This window comes from Acanthisitta chloris, unplaced genomic scaffold, assembly GCF_000695815.1.
Source record: "Acanthisitta chloris isolate BGI_N310 unplaced genomic scaffold, ASM69581v1 scaffold34868, whole genome shotgun sequence".
Classification (NCBI taxonomy): domain Eukaryota; kingdom Metazoa; phylum Chordata; class Aves; order Passeriformes; family Acanthisittidae; genus Acanthisitta; species Acanthisitta chloris.
In genome coordinates, this window is record NW_008688159.1 from 9,190 (window position 1) to 23,820 (window position 14,631).

At 43.7% G+C, this 14,631-nt stretch overlaps 1 protein-coding gene across 4 annotated transcripts in view; it reads right to left on the minus strand.

The window, feature by feature from the left end:
• DEPDC5 (DEP domain containing 5) overlaps nucleotides 1-14,631 on the minus strand; it is a 41,857-nt gene that overhangs the window by 8,418 nt on the left and 18,808 nt on the right. Inside the window, exons 25-37 of one of the 4 annotated variants that reach the window (XM_009080915.1) lie at nucleotides 13,482-13,638; nucleotides 12,178-12,338; nucleotides 11,001-11,118; nucleotides 10,661-10,828; nucleotides 9,587-9,806; nucleotides 8,597-8,730; nucleotides 8,137-8,245; nucleotides 5,261-5,323; nucleotides 3,533-3,684; nucleotides 2,692-2,769; nucleotides 2,136-2,268; nucleotides 1,195-1,303; nucleotides 705-929 (exon numbers count right to left, since the gene is read on the minus strand). In XM_009080915.1, the coding sequence (XP_009079163.1) occupies nucleotides 705-929; nucleotides 1,195-1,303; nucleotides 2,136-2,268; nucleotides 2,692-2,769; nucleotides 3,533-3,684; nucleotides 5,261-5,323; nucleotides 8,137-8,245; nucleotides 8,597-8,730; nucleotides 9,587-9,806; nucleotides 10,661-10,828; nucleotides 11,001-11,118; nucleotides 12,178-12,338; nucleotides 13,482-13,638 (1,827 nt within the window). Of the gene's footprint in view, nucleotides 1-704; nucleotides 930-1,194; nucleotides 1,304-2,135; nucleotides 2,269-2,691; nucleotides 2,770-3,532; nucleotides 3,685-5,260; nucleotides 5,324-8,136; nucleotides 8,246-8,596; nucleotides 8,731-9,586; nucleotides 9,807-10,660; nucleotides 10,829-11,000; nucleotides 11,119-12,177; nucleotides 12,339-13,481; nucleotides 13,666-14,631 lie in introns of all 4 variants that reach the window. The other 3 variants (XM_009080914.1, XM_009080917.1, XM_009080916.1) reach the window with 3 other exon arrangements.

Here is a 14,631-nt window from a genome sequence, read left to right on the forward strand (position 1 = left end):
TGGCCTGGAAATGCAACAAAAAGCTGACAAAGCAACATGGTCAGTCATGCAGCCAGTGTGTTTCACGGGCTGTTAGAGGCAGGCAGTGTTATTTCTCCACACATTACAGAACGTTAGATACTATAATGGTATCTTGCCCAGCAGCAAACCCTACTGCTTCTACACCACAGGGATCATTTGTAGCTGGGCTTCACAGGCTTATTAATATAAGCAGTCTGGCTCTGATTCAGATTAGCCAAGAAGCCTCCAGCACATCACAGAAAACTTCTAACACATCTGGATCTCACTGTGGTTTTGCCACTAGGAAGCAATTAGACATGTAATTTTAAGAACAGTTTGGCTGCTCCGCTGTTCTCACAACTTGTCCCTCCATGCTCATTACAGGTTGGAAAGAGTCTCTCTGGATCGGCAAGGAGACAAAGCATTTTTCCTCTCTAAATTCTAGAGGTTCAGGAACAAGGAATAGTTTAAAAAATACTTTTCATTGCATTCCAGCACTCAGAAGCAAAAATTACCTGCCCAGCCAGTGAAACACACCTCTAGCATATGAGAACAAGTCCACCCGCAAGACACATGTAAGGCCAGCATGAAATTTGCAGCTTTATTGCTGGTCCACGTGAGATCATACCCTTGGCTGGGCTGCTCTTCCCCTTTCAAACTATCCCCTTGAACTTCCCCAGCTGTCACCTGTGCTGTGCATCTACCTAATAGTGCAGCTGCCTGGCTCCGTCCTCCGAAACTGCGGCTAAAGGAACTGTGCCTACTTGCATAGGAGGCAGGGCGGCTGGGCAGCCAGGGCAGGAAGAACGCGGGGATGTCCGAGTGCAGGAGCTCCTCTGCCACAAACGCCACCTCAAACCATTTCCTCTGGAAGGTGGAGAAGTCATCCATGGCAGCAGTGTGCCACATGGCAGCCTGCTGCATCCCCACTGCACATAAAGCAAGAGCAACTGCAGTTAGAAACACATGGTCAAGATCAAGACAGAGATGTAAGACTTGACACAAAATATAAAGGGGGAGAAAAATCAGGTTATGTTTTTTGCAATTATTTTTTGGGTTTTTTTTAAACCAAAGGCTGAATTTCTTAGACTGTCTTTAGATCAGTGTTTTTGGTTGTACCCATAAGAATCAAGTACAGCCTAGTGATTATGCAAAGGAATAGTGAGGAAAGTCTTGTAATAACACAGTGCTGACCTCGGTCCGGTTCTTTATCCACAACAATCTTGTAAAAATAAAAGCCATAAATAAAGGTTCGTAAAGCTTCTCCAGATGCATGGACAATGAGCTGCTCTTCTAGCATTTTCTGAACAAAAACAGAGAGAACAGAGCAAACGTGACCAAAAAAAAAAAAATTCACTCTTCCAGTTATATAAAAAGGTTGCTAGATAACATTAGGAAACCATTTTCTTTTTCTTGACATCTTTTTGTCCAGATATGTGTCCAACGAGAACACCGGCAATGTTATCTCTTGATAACAGTAAATGTGGTGACTCCTTATCATCCTGAGAAACTGCATTTGACCTTTCCACAGATGTCTGCCTTCCTCTCTTACCCTGCTCTGGTTTTATAGATGGATTTATAGGAAGGTAAGAGGTTGGAAACATTCTAAGTTGTCTGTTAATTGATATGGGATCTCAGCAGAGGAATGAACTCCAAAGCATTTTCAGCCTCCTGCCCCTGGCACAGTTCAATATGGAAAAAATCCTTGATGAACACAAGCAGTGTATCCAGCATAAGTATGTCTACTTCAGCATCCATAACAGAGGTCATATGCTGGATTTATTACAACTTTGTTAACTATCAGAAGAAAAAACAAAACTAAAACCAAAACGAAATCACACCGTAGTGCCTCACAATTCTCACAATGCAGAGTTCCCAGTCGGTTCTGTCATCATACACAAGTGGAAGACTATAACATGTATTACTACTGAAGAATATGTTGCTGGTTTGTAAAAGGGAATCCATAAAATGCCATCACTACCTCATATTCTGCTGAGCACTGTTTTCAATGCCTATTGATAAGGGGACTTTAATAAGTAACAGAAATTATTGCTATGCTTTCCTCTACCACTCTTGCTTTCTTCACAGAGTGAGGTATTTCTGGCCCTCCTTATGCCCCTGGACAGCTCCCTTACCTGCATTATGTCAATGGCCATGGCTTGGGTTTGCACACCTTCCACGTTATTCACCAGCCAGTGCACGACCTCTGCACTGATGAAACAGTATGGGGAGAGTCCCTTCTGTTCAGAGAGCAGCTGGATCCCTGTGCTGAATCACAGCAAGCCACACATGTTAGCATGGACTGGTTGAGAGCTCTTCTAAGTAACACAGACAAAAATCACTGCTGGGGATAAAAAGCAGAGGGGGCTAAAATACAGGACAAGAAATGCCCAATACCCCCAGAGTGATCTACCATTGGCTTCTAGTAACAAGATGAAGAGCTGACATTGACAGCAGTTCAGTGACTTCCTCAGAAGTCTTGCCATGACAAAATTTTCAGATTCTAGTAATTGAAGTCTCTGCAGCAATACTTGAACCTCAATTTCTATAAAATTCCTTATTAGAGAGAGACTGGAACTGAATAACAAAAGGAAGCTTAAAACTCTTCCTCAGCTGACATGGGGCTCTCTGGGTGACTCCTCTTTCAAAACATCTCACCAGATGTTGAGCATATTTATATTAACAACTTACGTGGGGTGTTTCATGGCTTCGAGAATCTCTACCAACGTGGAGGAGGAAGTCAGAGTACTTGTTGAACACTGCTGAGAGCTGGATAATAAAGAGAAACATGTCAAAAGAGTAAGGAAGCTGCCAGATTGCTTCAAACGTGTACATTTAAGAAAAATGCTCGCTCTTCTCAATGATTTTGCCAGATTTATTTCCTTTTTCACCACAAGCAGGACAACTAAAAGCATCAGACCTGTATTCTCCCCCTGAGGTCACCAGGACATTGCTATATTGACCCAATGATCACTATATCACATACAGCTGTACTCAGCAGCAGTTGAGAGTAAACATTTTAAAGTCAGCTTTTTTTTTTTTACTGTAATACACAACCACTGGAAACAGGTACTTATACAGTTTATTTTTAATGTTGCTTTCCCCCTGGTGTCTCACTTCTACCTTAGAACCTCTTGGATTTCATCAATCTACTAAATCAAATTAGACCTGCAGGGTTCCCCTTTGCCAAAACAGACAGAAGACAGATGTCAATTCAAAGCCTGATTTTCTTCTAAGAGACTTTATAAATGGAATTTCTTCATTTCTTGAAGAATGAAGCTCTTCTTGTGGGTGGAGAAATCAGGCCTTGTGTTCATTTAATTCTGGAAAACTGGGTTGCAAATCTTATTTTACTACCACTCTCTCTGCACGTGGAAACACTGCAGTAAGGTCCTGTGACAAGTGCCTGCTAGTGCTGACAGACACAGCACACCTTGTTCTCGGGTTCCTGTTTAAGTGCCCATTCCTTGACACCAGAAAGGGGACTGTAAGTGAGCAGCACTGCAGAACAGCATTGCTGTGCCTTTCCTACCTGCCCTCTGCAGCACCAGCCGTGGTGTATCCTGGGTCTGCAACATTCTGGGCACATCCCAAGGTCTGTGTGCTGCCCCTCTCAGGTATCTGTCCCGTGGATATCAATGTGTTGCCATCTGAGGTTGCAGGAACTGACTGATCTATAGAGACCTGCAAGGAGTAAACACAGCAACATCTTTATGAAATTCATTATGTAATCCATTTCCCATTTTCTCCCCTCCCCATGTCAACGGTACAACAGCTTAAGTTAGTTAACAACATGCAATACTATAAAGGAAGCACAAGCATATGCAGAAGAGATAAATACAGTCTTACTTTTGCCACCACAACAGAGCTCTTGACAAACAATAAATTCAGACCCCAATAAAGAAGAGGATCAACAACCCAGCAACAACTGTGTTAACTACTAGCAAACCAGCAACACCAGTCCCAACCTGACATTTTCAACCTGAGTGAATAACTGTGATATAGACACACCATGGACAGAACAGGACACTTAATCACTATGGGCAAGTAGTAAGCAGTTAGCAACAATAGTTCCAACTCTTAACTCTTAGAAATATGCATATGCATCACACTGAATTCAAGTTTCATAATGCACAAAAAAAAATCAGCTCCTCTTCCCTCCTTTTCTCAGAGCAGTATGAGAAGGCTGGTTGGCACCCACCCACACCTACGTCGCCAAGACAACAGGAACACTTTCCTCCCGCAGGAACACTCACACTATTCCAATGGTAGACTGAATAGTTCACAAAATTAACATAAAATCGTTTCAGAACATGAATGCTGAAAGATTCAGCTAAGTACAGGCTGTAATTGCCATCTGCCATTAACACGTATGGTTTAGGAAAGGCCTATTATATAAAAGCTAGAGGTGGGGGAGAGGAACACGAACAGCAGAGTAACTTGGTAGCTCAGGCTGGTGTAAACATGCAGGCTGCTCTGCCAGGATGAATTCACAGCACATACACAACTAAAAATCACAAAGGTGCTATCTTGACCTGGGTCTGACAGCCAAGAGTCCTTTATTTATGCCATTTCTCACATCCCATAGATCTCTAACTCTACAATGGCAGATGTCCCTTTTTGGGCAGCCAAAACCAGCAGATGCTCCAACATGGACTCCACAGTGCCCACAGCCAGCTAAAGCCACTCTCCCTCCTCAGAGCTCACTTCACTCAGCAGCATTTTCTATGGACACACTGTGTTATTGCTGATTCCTAACTGGTGTTAAGCGTCGAAACAACTTCTGTCACAATGACTCTGTTAAACCAAGATGACACCAATATGTTCAGCCCTTGGCTGTTTAAGAATCCAAGAACACAAATTGACTTGGATCTCCCCAGAGTCACATGTCAATCAAATACCACAGAGAAAATATAGCCAAGAACCAGATGAATGAACTGTTGCCATTTTGTTCAACGAAGGAAGATGGGAAATGATCACTTACTGAAAAACAAAAACAGAAGCTTTAGTTGTTGACAAGACAGTACTGTAAAGGACAGTGAGACAGGGCACATGAACACCCAAAACACAGCACAAACATTGAATGGTGGAAGGAAATAGTTGCATCTGCCACTTCGTGCTGCTAATGCTGCACATCTCCCTCTTAATGAGCAGATCTGGAAACTAACAGAGGATCCCCATGTGGCAAGCTCAGGACACAAATGCTCTCCATCACCTCAGTCCAAAAGCCAGAGATGACAATGAGCCATTCCAAACTAACCTGTGAGTAGAAGGTTGAAGCTGTACGTGGGCTGCGAACAAAATCCATAAAGAAGGCCCCATCCTGAAGGCATCAGAGGAAGTTAGGCCCATTAATGGCAACAGCAACAGGAACAAGGAGTTGAAGAAAAGCAAATACAAGGTTGTGCAAGTATGAGATGACCACAGAGAGAAAGTATGAGGAGAATGCAAATCCCAGACCCAGAATGTCGAATGCAGCAGAATGCAGAGCATCAGGAGTTAGTCACACACATACCCTTACTTACTCCGCAACAAGATGTTGCTCTTCCTTAGCACATATGCTTTTCCAAAATTTTGAAAACCACATTGATCAGGAGCAAACTGAAACTACACCCTTCCCTCCATACTTCACAGGAGAAAGACTTGAGCTCTGAAGTATGTGGGTTTCCACATACTGAGTAGAGATACAGAAAGCTGTACAACTACATGTGTAATGACAAATATCCAAATATCCAAAGAAGGATGGGTTGTTTTTTTCCTAGTCTGTTAGTCATTCAAATGATAGAGGGAAAGGCAGAGAAGCTCTTTTCAGGAAGCACACTGTTCCTCTTACATGTGAGTCTGGTATGGTGCAAAGGAAAGGGAAGAAAAACTCATCACAAAGATCCCTCCAACACTGTGTTTAATACTTCAAGCAAAATTAAATACACACTGCCTATGCTATGTTCCCACCTACCTGCAAACCCTGGGTGAATTTATCCCCAGTTGCTATTCAAAGATGTGTCAAGATTCTCTTATCACATCAGACAATGCAGTGGAACTCAACGAGATTTTCGTTCCCTATTTGCAATTCTTTATTCTGTTCCCTAGGCAAAACATTTTTGTCTAGCCTACTGTTAAGATGATGCTTGCCCTGGTATGTACCTATTCTGGAAACAATCAATGCCAGGGTTACAGCACTGGCAATCTATGCAGCGCAGAAGCAGAGCCAAGCACCCTTGGATCCATAAGGGCAAAGACTTCCCAAACAGACTACACACCAAGCTAGCTCACTGTGTTAAAATCATACTGTGTTGCCCAGTAACTGGCTGAAGTGACTTGTCAATTCCACTCTGAAACAGAATAAAAGTGGAGCCAGTGGCTCAGATTTTTTCTGGAATAACTCCAGCACTGAATAGCATCCTAGAAAATCACTTGCTCCCTTGGCTGCTGACAGAGCACACACCTGTGACAATTTGTCAGTACTTTGGCTGCAAGTCTGTGGACAGCCAATAGACTGACCCGTGCTGGTGAGCCCTAGAGGGGTTGGGACATGAGGCACACTCTGGCTGATGTTTCCAAGTGAGCACAATGTTGACTGATACGGCTACGTGTCCACTGGCACCTTTCCAACAAGCATGAGCCATCAATCTGGAGATCCCAATTGCTTATCTCCCAATCCCTATGTGTAAATATTTACAGGAGTGTTTACTACGGTAGCATGAAAGGCCTTCAATTGATAATGCACTCTCCCAGAGTCTCCAGTCAGCCTCCCAGAGAGGCTTTCAGATATAGTTACTTTTAACATCACACAAGATGCCACTTGCTGATAGCACAAAATCTGTAACTTGTTCCCAACACAGGACTGAGCCATTATTATGGAAGCCAATTTTGCCTTTCTCCCCTCTGTGGTGCAGAACAACCAGACACAACATTCTTCTCCCGTGTCCTATGGTGAATTTGCACCAGTTTTACTGGTAGAAAGAGATGTCTAAGAGTGCTGTATTTTAAGAGGGAAGCTGATTTTTCAAAATGGTAGAAGAGGAGAATGCAAAGCCTGAATTATGATCTGGAAGTTTGCAAACATGCTTCCAATCAGTTTCTGCACCTACTTTTTCCAGGCCTAGCATGTTCTTCTCCAGACTCTCATCTGCATTCTCAAAACATTCCAATTGTACCAATAGGTGTCTGTTACCAAGATGTCTGCAGTTAATCTATAACTTCAGCTGTCAATACCCAGGTCTCCAGAATAACGTAACACTTGGCACTGGTGATGGCAGAAAACAGCATCTTGAACAGTTTCAACAGCATTTCAAACATTAGATGCTAAGAGAAAAATACTGAAAGAGGTGGTTGATAGTGGTAAACTTATTGCAAAAAACTTTTTCTTTGCAATATTTCAGTTGTTGAACCCAAAGACAGGTCACAGAAGTCCTGTATCTTTATTCAGTTCCTTGTTACCTCTGCTGAAAAACCATGCCAGAACACAGACAAATAATCAAATCTTTTTGGTTGGACTTGGAGGCAGAGCTCCTGCTCTCCTGGCACTCACACGACACTTGACAGGAAGGCTGAGGGATAGCACCATCTTTTCTTTAAGCATCTGAAGAGAGCTCCAGGAAGACAATTTTCTCCAGCCTGGAGTCCAGCCAGAGAAGGAATGAAATCTAAATCACTCCTCAGGAACACATCTTCTCCTCTAAGCAGAGGCAAGAGACCCGAGTTCCTGCTGTTAGAATTCCACTCAAGCTTCACAGTCACGGTCTAGAGCTCTCCAAGACAGCCTGCACACAGATGCAGACAGCACTGTACTACTAAATCTAACCATCAAACCCTGACTGAAATGAAATGTGCTACCAGAAAAGGAAATGGACTAATTAGCAAATACCACTTAAACCAGCAAAACACACTGAAATAGCATCCCAGGGATTCCATTTCATTGTCACAGTTACAGAACTGAAGGATGGTTGTGCCCCCACTTCTTCTTATGCCCTTGCACACAAAGGCTTAGGCCATCCCCAGTATAGGACCAGTCCTTGCTGGATTAAAGAATAAGATGTAGTATGATGTTGTCATGTGCTTAGATAAATAATCTTCAATTATTTGCGAAATTCTTATGTAAAAATAGTAGCTAAAGAAAGACCAAAAAGTCCTTACCTTACGAGGGCTGTCCATATAGGTGGGTGTGATAGCAATGTTCCCACTCTCCGAAGGCTGCCCAGAGCTCTTCCCAGAAAGCATTGCTGCTTGCTGCTCCCCCAGTGTCCTAAAAGAAAAGAATCAAGAGTTTATTCAAACACACTGTGTCAGCTTCCACCTGAAGGCAACTGTTGCAGAGGGACAGCACTGTATTTTCAGACATTTGCTTTCCCACACACTGAAGCACACAGTCAATCCAAGGTTCTGCAAGTACCTTTACCCCACAGAAACAACACAGTCCTTGAACTCACTCAGTTTTATCAGGCATGTGTAATACTAACTTAGCATTGAAAATATTAAATCTCTTATGTATTTAACATAACACGAGGCAAAGTTCCCCAAATCTGCTTTAGCCAGCCCAGGTGGAATATGCAGAAAGGATGTTCCAGTGCTTTTCACACAGTGTGCAGAGACTCACTTCTGACTGGCTTCCATCTGCAGCAGAGCTGAGAGTGCAGAGGTGCCTTTCTTCCCAATGGGAGGCCCAGGCTGCTCCAGAGAGTGGGTGGGAATTGGACCAGCAATCTGCAACCCTTTCATGGCAGACCCTTTCTAACAGAGAAAAAATGAAAGCATGATTTAGACAAGCTAGGTTTAAGTAGCAAGCAAGAACACAACACCTCATGTCAGCAGGGCTTTATTAGTCTCACTTCAAAAAGGGAGTTAAACCATTGGTACACAAGAAATGGAACAGCCCAGTGTCTCCTGTGGATGCTGTTCTCAAAACAGAATGTTTGTTACTCTGGAAAAAGTGGATTTACTCTGACATAAATTACCAGGTTCAGTGTGTGAATTGGAAGAGAATTTGATGCATACTAACCAGTTTCTCATCACCCTCTTGAAACTACTGTTCACCAGGAATTCACCCATATGGTCCTCTTTACACAATCCTTTTCCTAAGCCTGCAGCACAGAGCCAACCCAGCAGCTCAGCTACCTCACAGAGCTGTTTCAATCAGTTATCTGCATCACAAGGTGCAAAAACGCACTCAGGCTAACCACACCTACAGCACAAAGCAATGTACATTTGCAAAGAGGTGACATCAGGCTCGTGGTGAGAGAAAACCAGCTGAGATAAAACAGAGCAGCAGCCAGCTCAGGCATGGCTCTGCTGTGCAGGCACGTCTGGCTTCTCACTCAGTTAGAACTGTTCTGAGTCTGGGTCCAGCCACAGCAGCTTGGGATGCCCATTCCAGGTACAGTCAAGGATAGAAAGGTGTTAACAAGCCCACACTACTTGAAATCAGACACAGCAGAGCAGGCAGCTCTGTCCTTCACGTACGGATTCCTCAGAGACACACACAGAACCCCATCCTGCTTGGGATCAACTCAGGTCTCTGCTAATGCCTCACTAGATGGCTCAGGATGAACTCAGACTCTGCTTCTGACCCAGCTAAGAGCTGACTCACTCGAATCATCCGGTCAGATCGATGGCGGCGCCGGATGCGGTTCAGGCCCTCCACAAAGCGGATGAATCCATCCAGGAGCTGCCACTCCTCCTCGTCAGAGCGCGGCTTGTCCCCGTACACGTCGCAGTGCACCTCTCCCTCCATGATGCGCTTCGTGGCACTGATGCAGGCAGGCAGCAGCAGGAAACGAGTCCTCCAGAACTTCAGGGACTCAATAAGGCTGAAGGAATGTGCAAGACAGGACAGAGTTCAGCAGTTTCCCAGGAAGGATTTTACAGAGTCTGAAATACATATCCACTTGCTGTACATTTCAGTGAGCGCAGTGACCATCTCACTCTGCTATCCCTGAGCCAGGATGAGCAGATGTGCAAAGGAACTGCAGCAATAGGAACATCAGTGGGAACTATTAAAACACTGATATGCAGAAGAGAATACAAGGCTATCTTCAGAGTAATTGTAACATAGGGATAGATCTTCTTTCCTGTCAAAGGCTTTTTCTCTAAAAATAAGCAAATAAAAAGGAATTTTCAAGGTAGACATTAGAGTAGGAGGCATTTTGACTGAAACCTGAAAAGAAAAGAAGACTGGTTTTGTGGAGAGAAGATATCAAAAAGGCTGTTGCTTCTAGTAGAGATAGTTCACATTTCTAATAAGCACTGCACTACATGGCTTAGGAGTAGGACTGCAGTCAAGCCTAGTACTCAAGCAAACCTCCAACAGCTTCGAAATACATGGAAGTTTTGAGTCAGATCCAGAAATGAGTAAGAAACCAAGAAAAGCATCTGCGTGGTACAAAATGCCATCATATTTCTTTGCATTTGTAGCAGAAGGATAAAATCAGTTCATGCTGAATTTGGTGATCAAGACTCTATCAAAGATCAGATAATGCAGCAGCAACACAGCGTAAGGTTCCTACAAGGCAACAGCTGCTAGCACCAAACAGTGAAAACAGGCCACATATTCTCCCTGGAGTACTGAGCATTTGTGGGTTGAACTTGCTGATGAAATTTTGTGTCAGAAAGGAAAAGAGGCAATTAGGACACAGAACAGTCTGGATGGAAAAGGAGACCTCACCTAAAATCCTCTGAGCCAGCAGAGCAGATATACTGATCCAAGTAATTCCACTTGTACTCTTCTAGTCTCTCGTGGGAAAATTCTACCCAGCAAGAGACAAATTCAGAGTCAGAGTGTGAGGGGCACAAGCTGTAGGTGTAGTTTATCTGAGCAGATTCATATGGATACCTAAAAGATCAAACACAAACATTAATCTCAATTAATTATCAATACAAGCCCTTCTCTTTCTTCTCCTAAAAGGCAAGGAGGTTCTACAGTACGCACAAGCAAGCACAGACAGCTGCAAAAGAATCTTCACCTGAACATTGGCAGCAAACTGCTCAACCAGAGAGATACTCACTTTGGCAGGTACCGAGTCACAGTAATGATTTTGTCCTTTAAGGTTACTTTGTGGAAAGTACGGCCCATACTCAGCCAGTACTGATCTTCCTCCTCGGGCCGATTTCTTGATACAAGACCTAGTTGTAAAAAGCAAAACCTTTTCAGGTTACTGCAAGAGTCAGAAATTTATCAACAAATTGTGCCTACAGAAAGTGCCCAGAATTGGAGACCAGAACTTGGCCTCTGAACTCAAGACAAACTAAAATCCATCTTTCAGGCCACATTTTTAAGGGACACATGCACAGTGAGTCTTTCACTCTTACAGTGCAGATTTGCTAGTGCCACAGTCAAAGGGCAATCAGGATTCACCCACCACCCATGCAGAACCTCTCCAGTCAGAGCCACCAGAGAACAGCCAACATGCAGTGCTGAATAACTGGTAGATGTGATTGTAGAGTTGGACTCCACTTCTGCTTCCTCTCTGTGCCTCATTCCTGAAACTAATCACTTAAGCTCTGCACGTTACCAGTGGAGCCTTGCTGTCCATTCCCAAACCAGAGAATAACAACCATATCCCATTCATGTGTATTCCCTGCTCTGTGAACACTGTGTCATGCTGACTTGCCCAGGGAATATCCAGAAAAAAACCAAAAACCATAAAAAAAACCCATCAGAAGTTAAACAGCAAGTCAGATTCTCTCAAAGGAATGCGATACACTCTTAGCCCACTCCAGTCTGGGGTTTAGCTAGGTTTAGCTGACTCATGGTTTCAGGACAATGAAGCTTCACCCTGGAGTTCCACAGTGACTTTAATGTTAGGAAACTGCTTCAAGAAATACACCTATGGAAGCTTTAGGTCTGTCTTTTTCCAGAGATGTGCCCTGCAGATACCATGTGACTTGTATTTAAGAGGTATTCACTCAAGTGGCACTGAAGCCATAGTTCACTGGGGTTCACCACCATGAACATGAGGCCAGTTTCTTATTAAAGTCCAAAAATCCTGCACCTGTCTCTTCATGGTGCAGCTGTTTGTGCTGCCTCAGATCAGGCTCCCTCCCAGCAGAGACTTCCATATAGCATCAGGAAACAAAAAAGGACAGAGGGTTCAACAAGCACCTCTGCCTAGTTCAAGGTTACTGGGACTGGCAGAAGGAGAGAAAGACAAAGGACTGAGTTGCCAATACCAGGTCACTCACCTCGACTGTAGAGGGGACTGCTGCTCAGCGGGGGTGGCACAGTTGGGGCTGGTTTCTGTGGTTTGGATTGCACAATAATTTGGTAGCCTTGCATGAGGCGCTGACAAATAAACTCCTCAAACACCTGTTGGGCTGTCATCTGCACTCCTTCCTCATCCCTCCTGGACACAAAGGTTAAGCAGACTAGAATAAGGAAGCTGACCACACACTTATTCTTAGCTCTGTGTCTCCCAGCTGAGGGGCTGTGTCTGTGCAAGGCTCTGGGCAGTGGAGCCCTCTGCCTGGGACCAGCTGCCTGGGGGAGCAGGAGGGAGAACAGGCACCTTGGTATGGCAAACAGGGGATGATTAGCTGTCTGACAACACTTCTTACTGCCTTTGAAAGCAGTTTTGCAATCAGTAACAAATTTGCTTCCAACAGTTGTGAAACTTCCAATAAATGCCCCAAAGATGACTTTTAGAAGACTTTGCAGACAGTCTCAGTGCAGTTTGCACATGTTCAGCAAAGCTCAGAGCTGCCAGTGGGCAGCAAAGGTCCAGCCTTTCCCACAGTGGAAAGTCAAGAGCAGAGAGGGATTAAAAGACACATCACCACAGCACCTTATTACACCTCCTTCTGCTCTGAACTTTGCCTTCCTGTTGCAAAGAAGCATTTGACATTTCTTTTAGGTATTTCTTCATTAATCCTGCTACTTTCTATATATTTCAATCCCCCTGACTAATATTTTTGTTTTGTTCCCATGAAGCAGCAACAGGAACAGGTCTTTTGATGTCTTACAAGTTGTGGAAAGTCTGAATCACATTTAAGAAGATGAAACAGCTTCAGTGAAAACCCAAACCAACCCTATTAAAGAACAGTTACCAGAGATCTCCGAGCCAAGCTGAGAAGTTCTATTTATCCCACTAAGACTGTTTTCCAGCAAGATTCTTTAAACTAAATACCCTTGAAAGTGAGGCTAAGCATCTGTAGCACTGTGGTCCACATGCATTTGCTCATTTAGTGTTTCCAAAACACTCGCTGTAAAATAGATTAACAAAGATGATAGCTTGACATTGAGTATTTTGATTGAAACAACAGAATAGAGATGTAAAAACTTGTACAAAAGTAATTTCTAACATAAAATCCACAGAACACCACACTGTCAGATGGTAACACCAGAAAAGCGAAGAATCTAAGTATTCCACTGCTATGTTAGCAACTCATCTTTCCCTTGTACAGCCTCCAAAGCGTTCCTCTTCCAGCACCTGGGCCTGAAGCACTTGGATTGAACACAGGTTACTTTACAGACAAGGTGCTGGCCAAACCTGTCAATGTCAGCTTCTGGGAGCAGGTCATAGCAACCCTCCGTGTAATCATTCTGCAGGCTCTGGCGGTCAGGGAAGTAGTCCGTGGTGAGAGGGAGACAGGCAGGAGTAGTGAGGGATTTCCAGTCCACTCCAACTGTACAACAGAAGCCTGGCACTACGGGGGGAGCAGACAGCGTCAGAACTGCCTCGTTGTGTCATTGGGGGCAGACAACAGGGGCATGTGTGGGCACCCGTGGAAAAAAAAATGGGTGCAGAGGAGGATGAAGGAAATGCGTGAAGAGGAAAGTTAGAATGAGGGACAAAAAACAGAGTTGGCATAAAGTCAGCAGGGACAAAAAGGGGGTGGAATGGAAAGGGAAAAGGAAAATAGGAAGGGAAGAAGGGAGGGAGAGAAAGAGACAGAGTTTGTTAAACAATGCAGTGCACATGCTGATTCAATCCCATCATGCAAACGGCATTCCAAGTTAATACATTTAATTTTCTCTTGATTGAAAGCTAGAGCTGACATAGCCACCACTCTTCCAACACTACAGCAAGTCAGGTGCAGTTATTGATTATTAATATACAGATCAACATTCCAAGTCTGAACAAGAAAATCAGACCAGTTTTGCATCCTAGACAACTGCAGAAGGAGCTGGAGAGGAGAGAAAGAATGACAGACCAGCCTCTTTCTGGAACAGTACAACAGCAGAAAAGGGAATATTTCTACAGTTATAAAAACAGAAGACAGATCCAGAGGGGTGGGAAGACCAGAAAAATAGTAACTTGGAAAGCAATCCTTCCCCACACCCTTTCCTAGAGTCATGTTGCAGTTTTGAGATTACAGAGATCTAAAACAAGTCAACTACTGATTATTAACTTCTTGTCATCGACATCCTACAGACAGAAGTGTATTTCACTATGTAAGTGTTACCACTAATGGCAGAAACACTGTACAAGAAAGTAACACAGGACAGACCACTGTATTTTCTTAAGCAGTCACACACTTGGTTCTGTACAAGGTGAATGCAGACATTTCTCAGTAAAAGGTACTAGATTCAGAAACTGACTGTACTACTCCTGCTTCAATTAGCTGCCAGCAAACAAACTCTTCATACTAAGAGGCAGATAAGAGTTCAGCAGCTTTAGCTTTATACATAATAGTGTC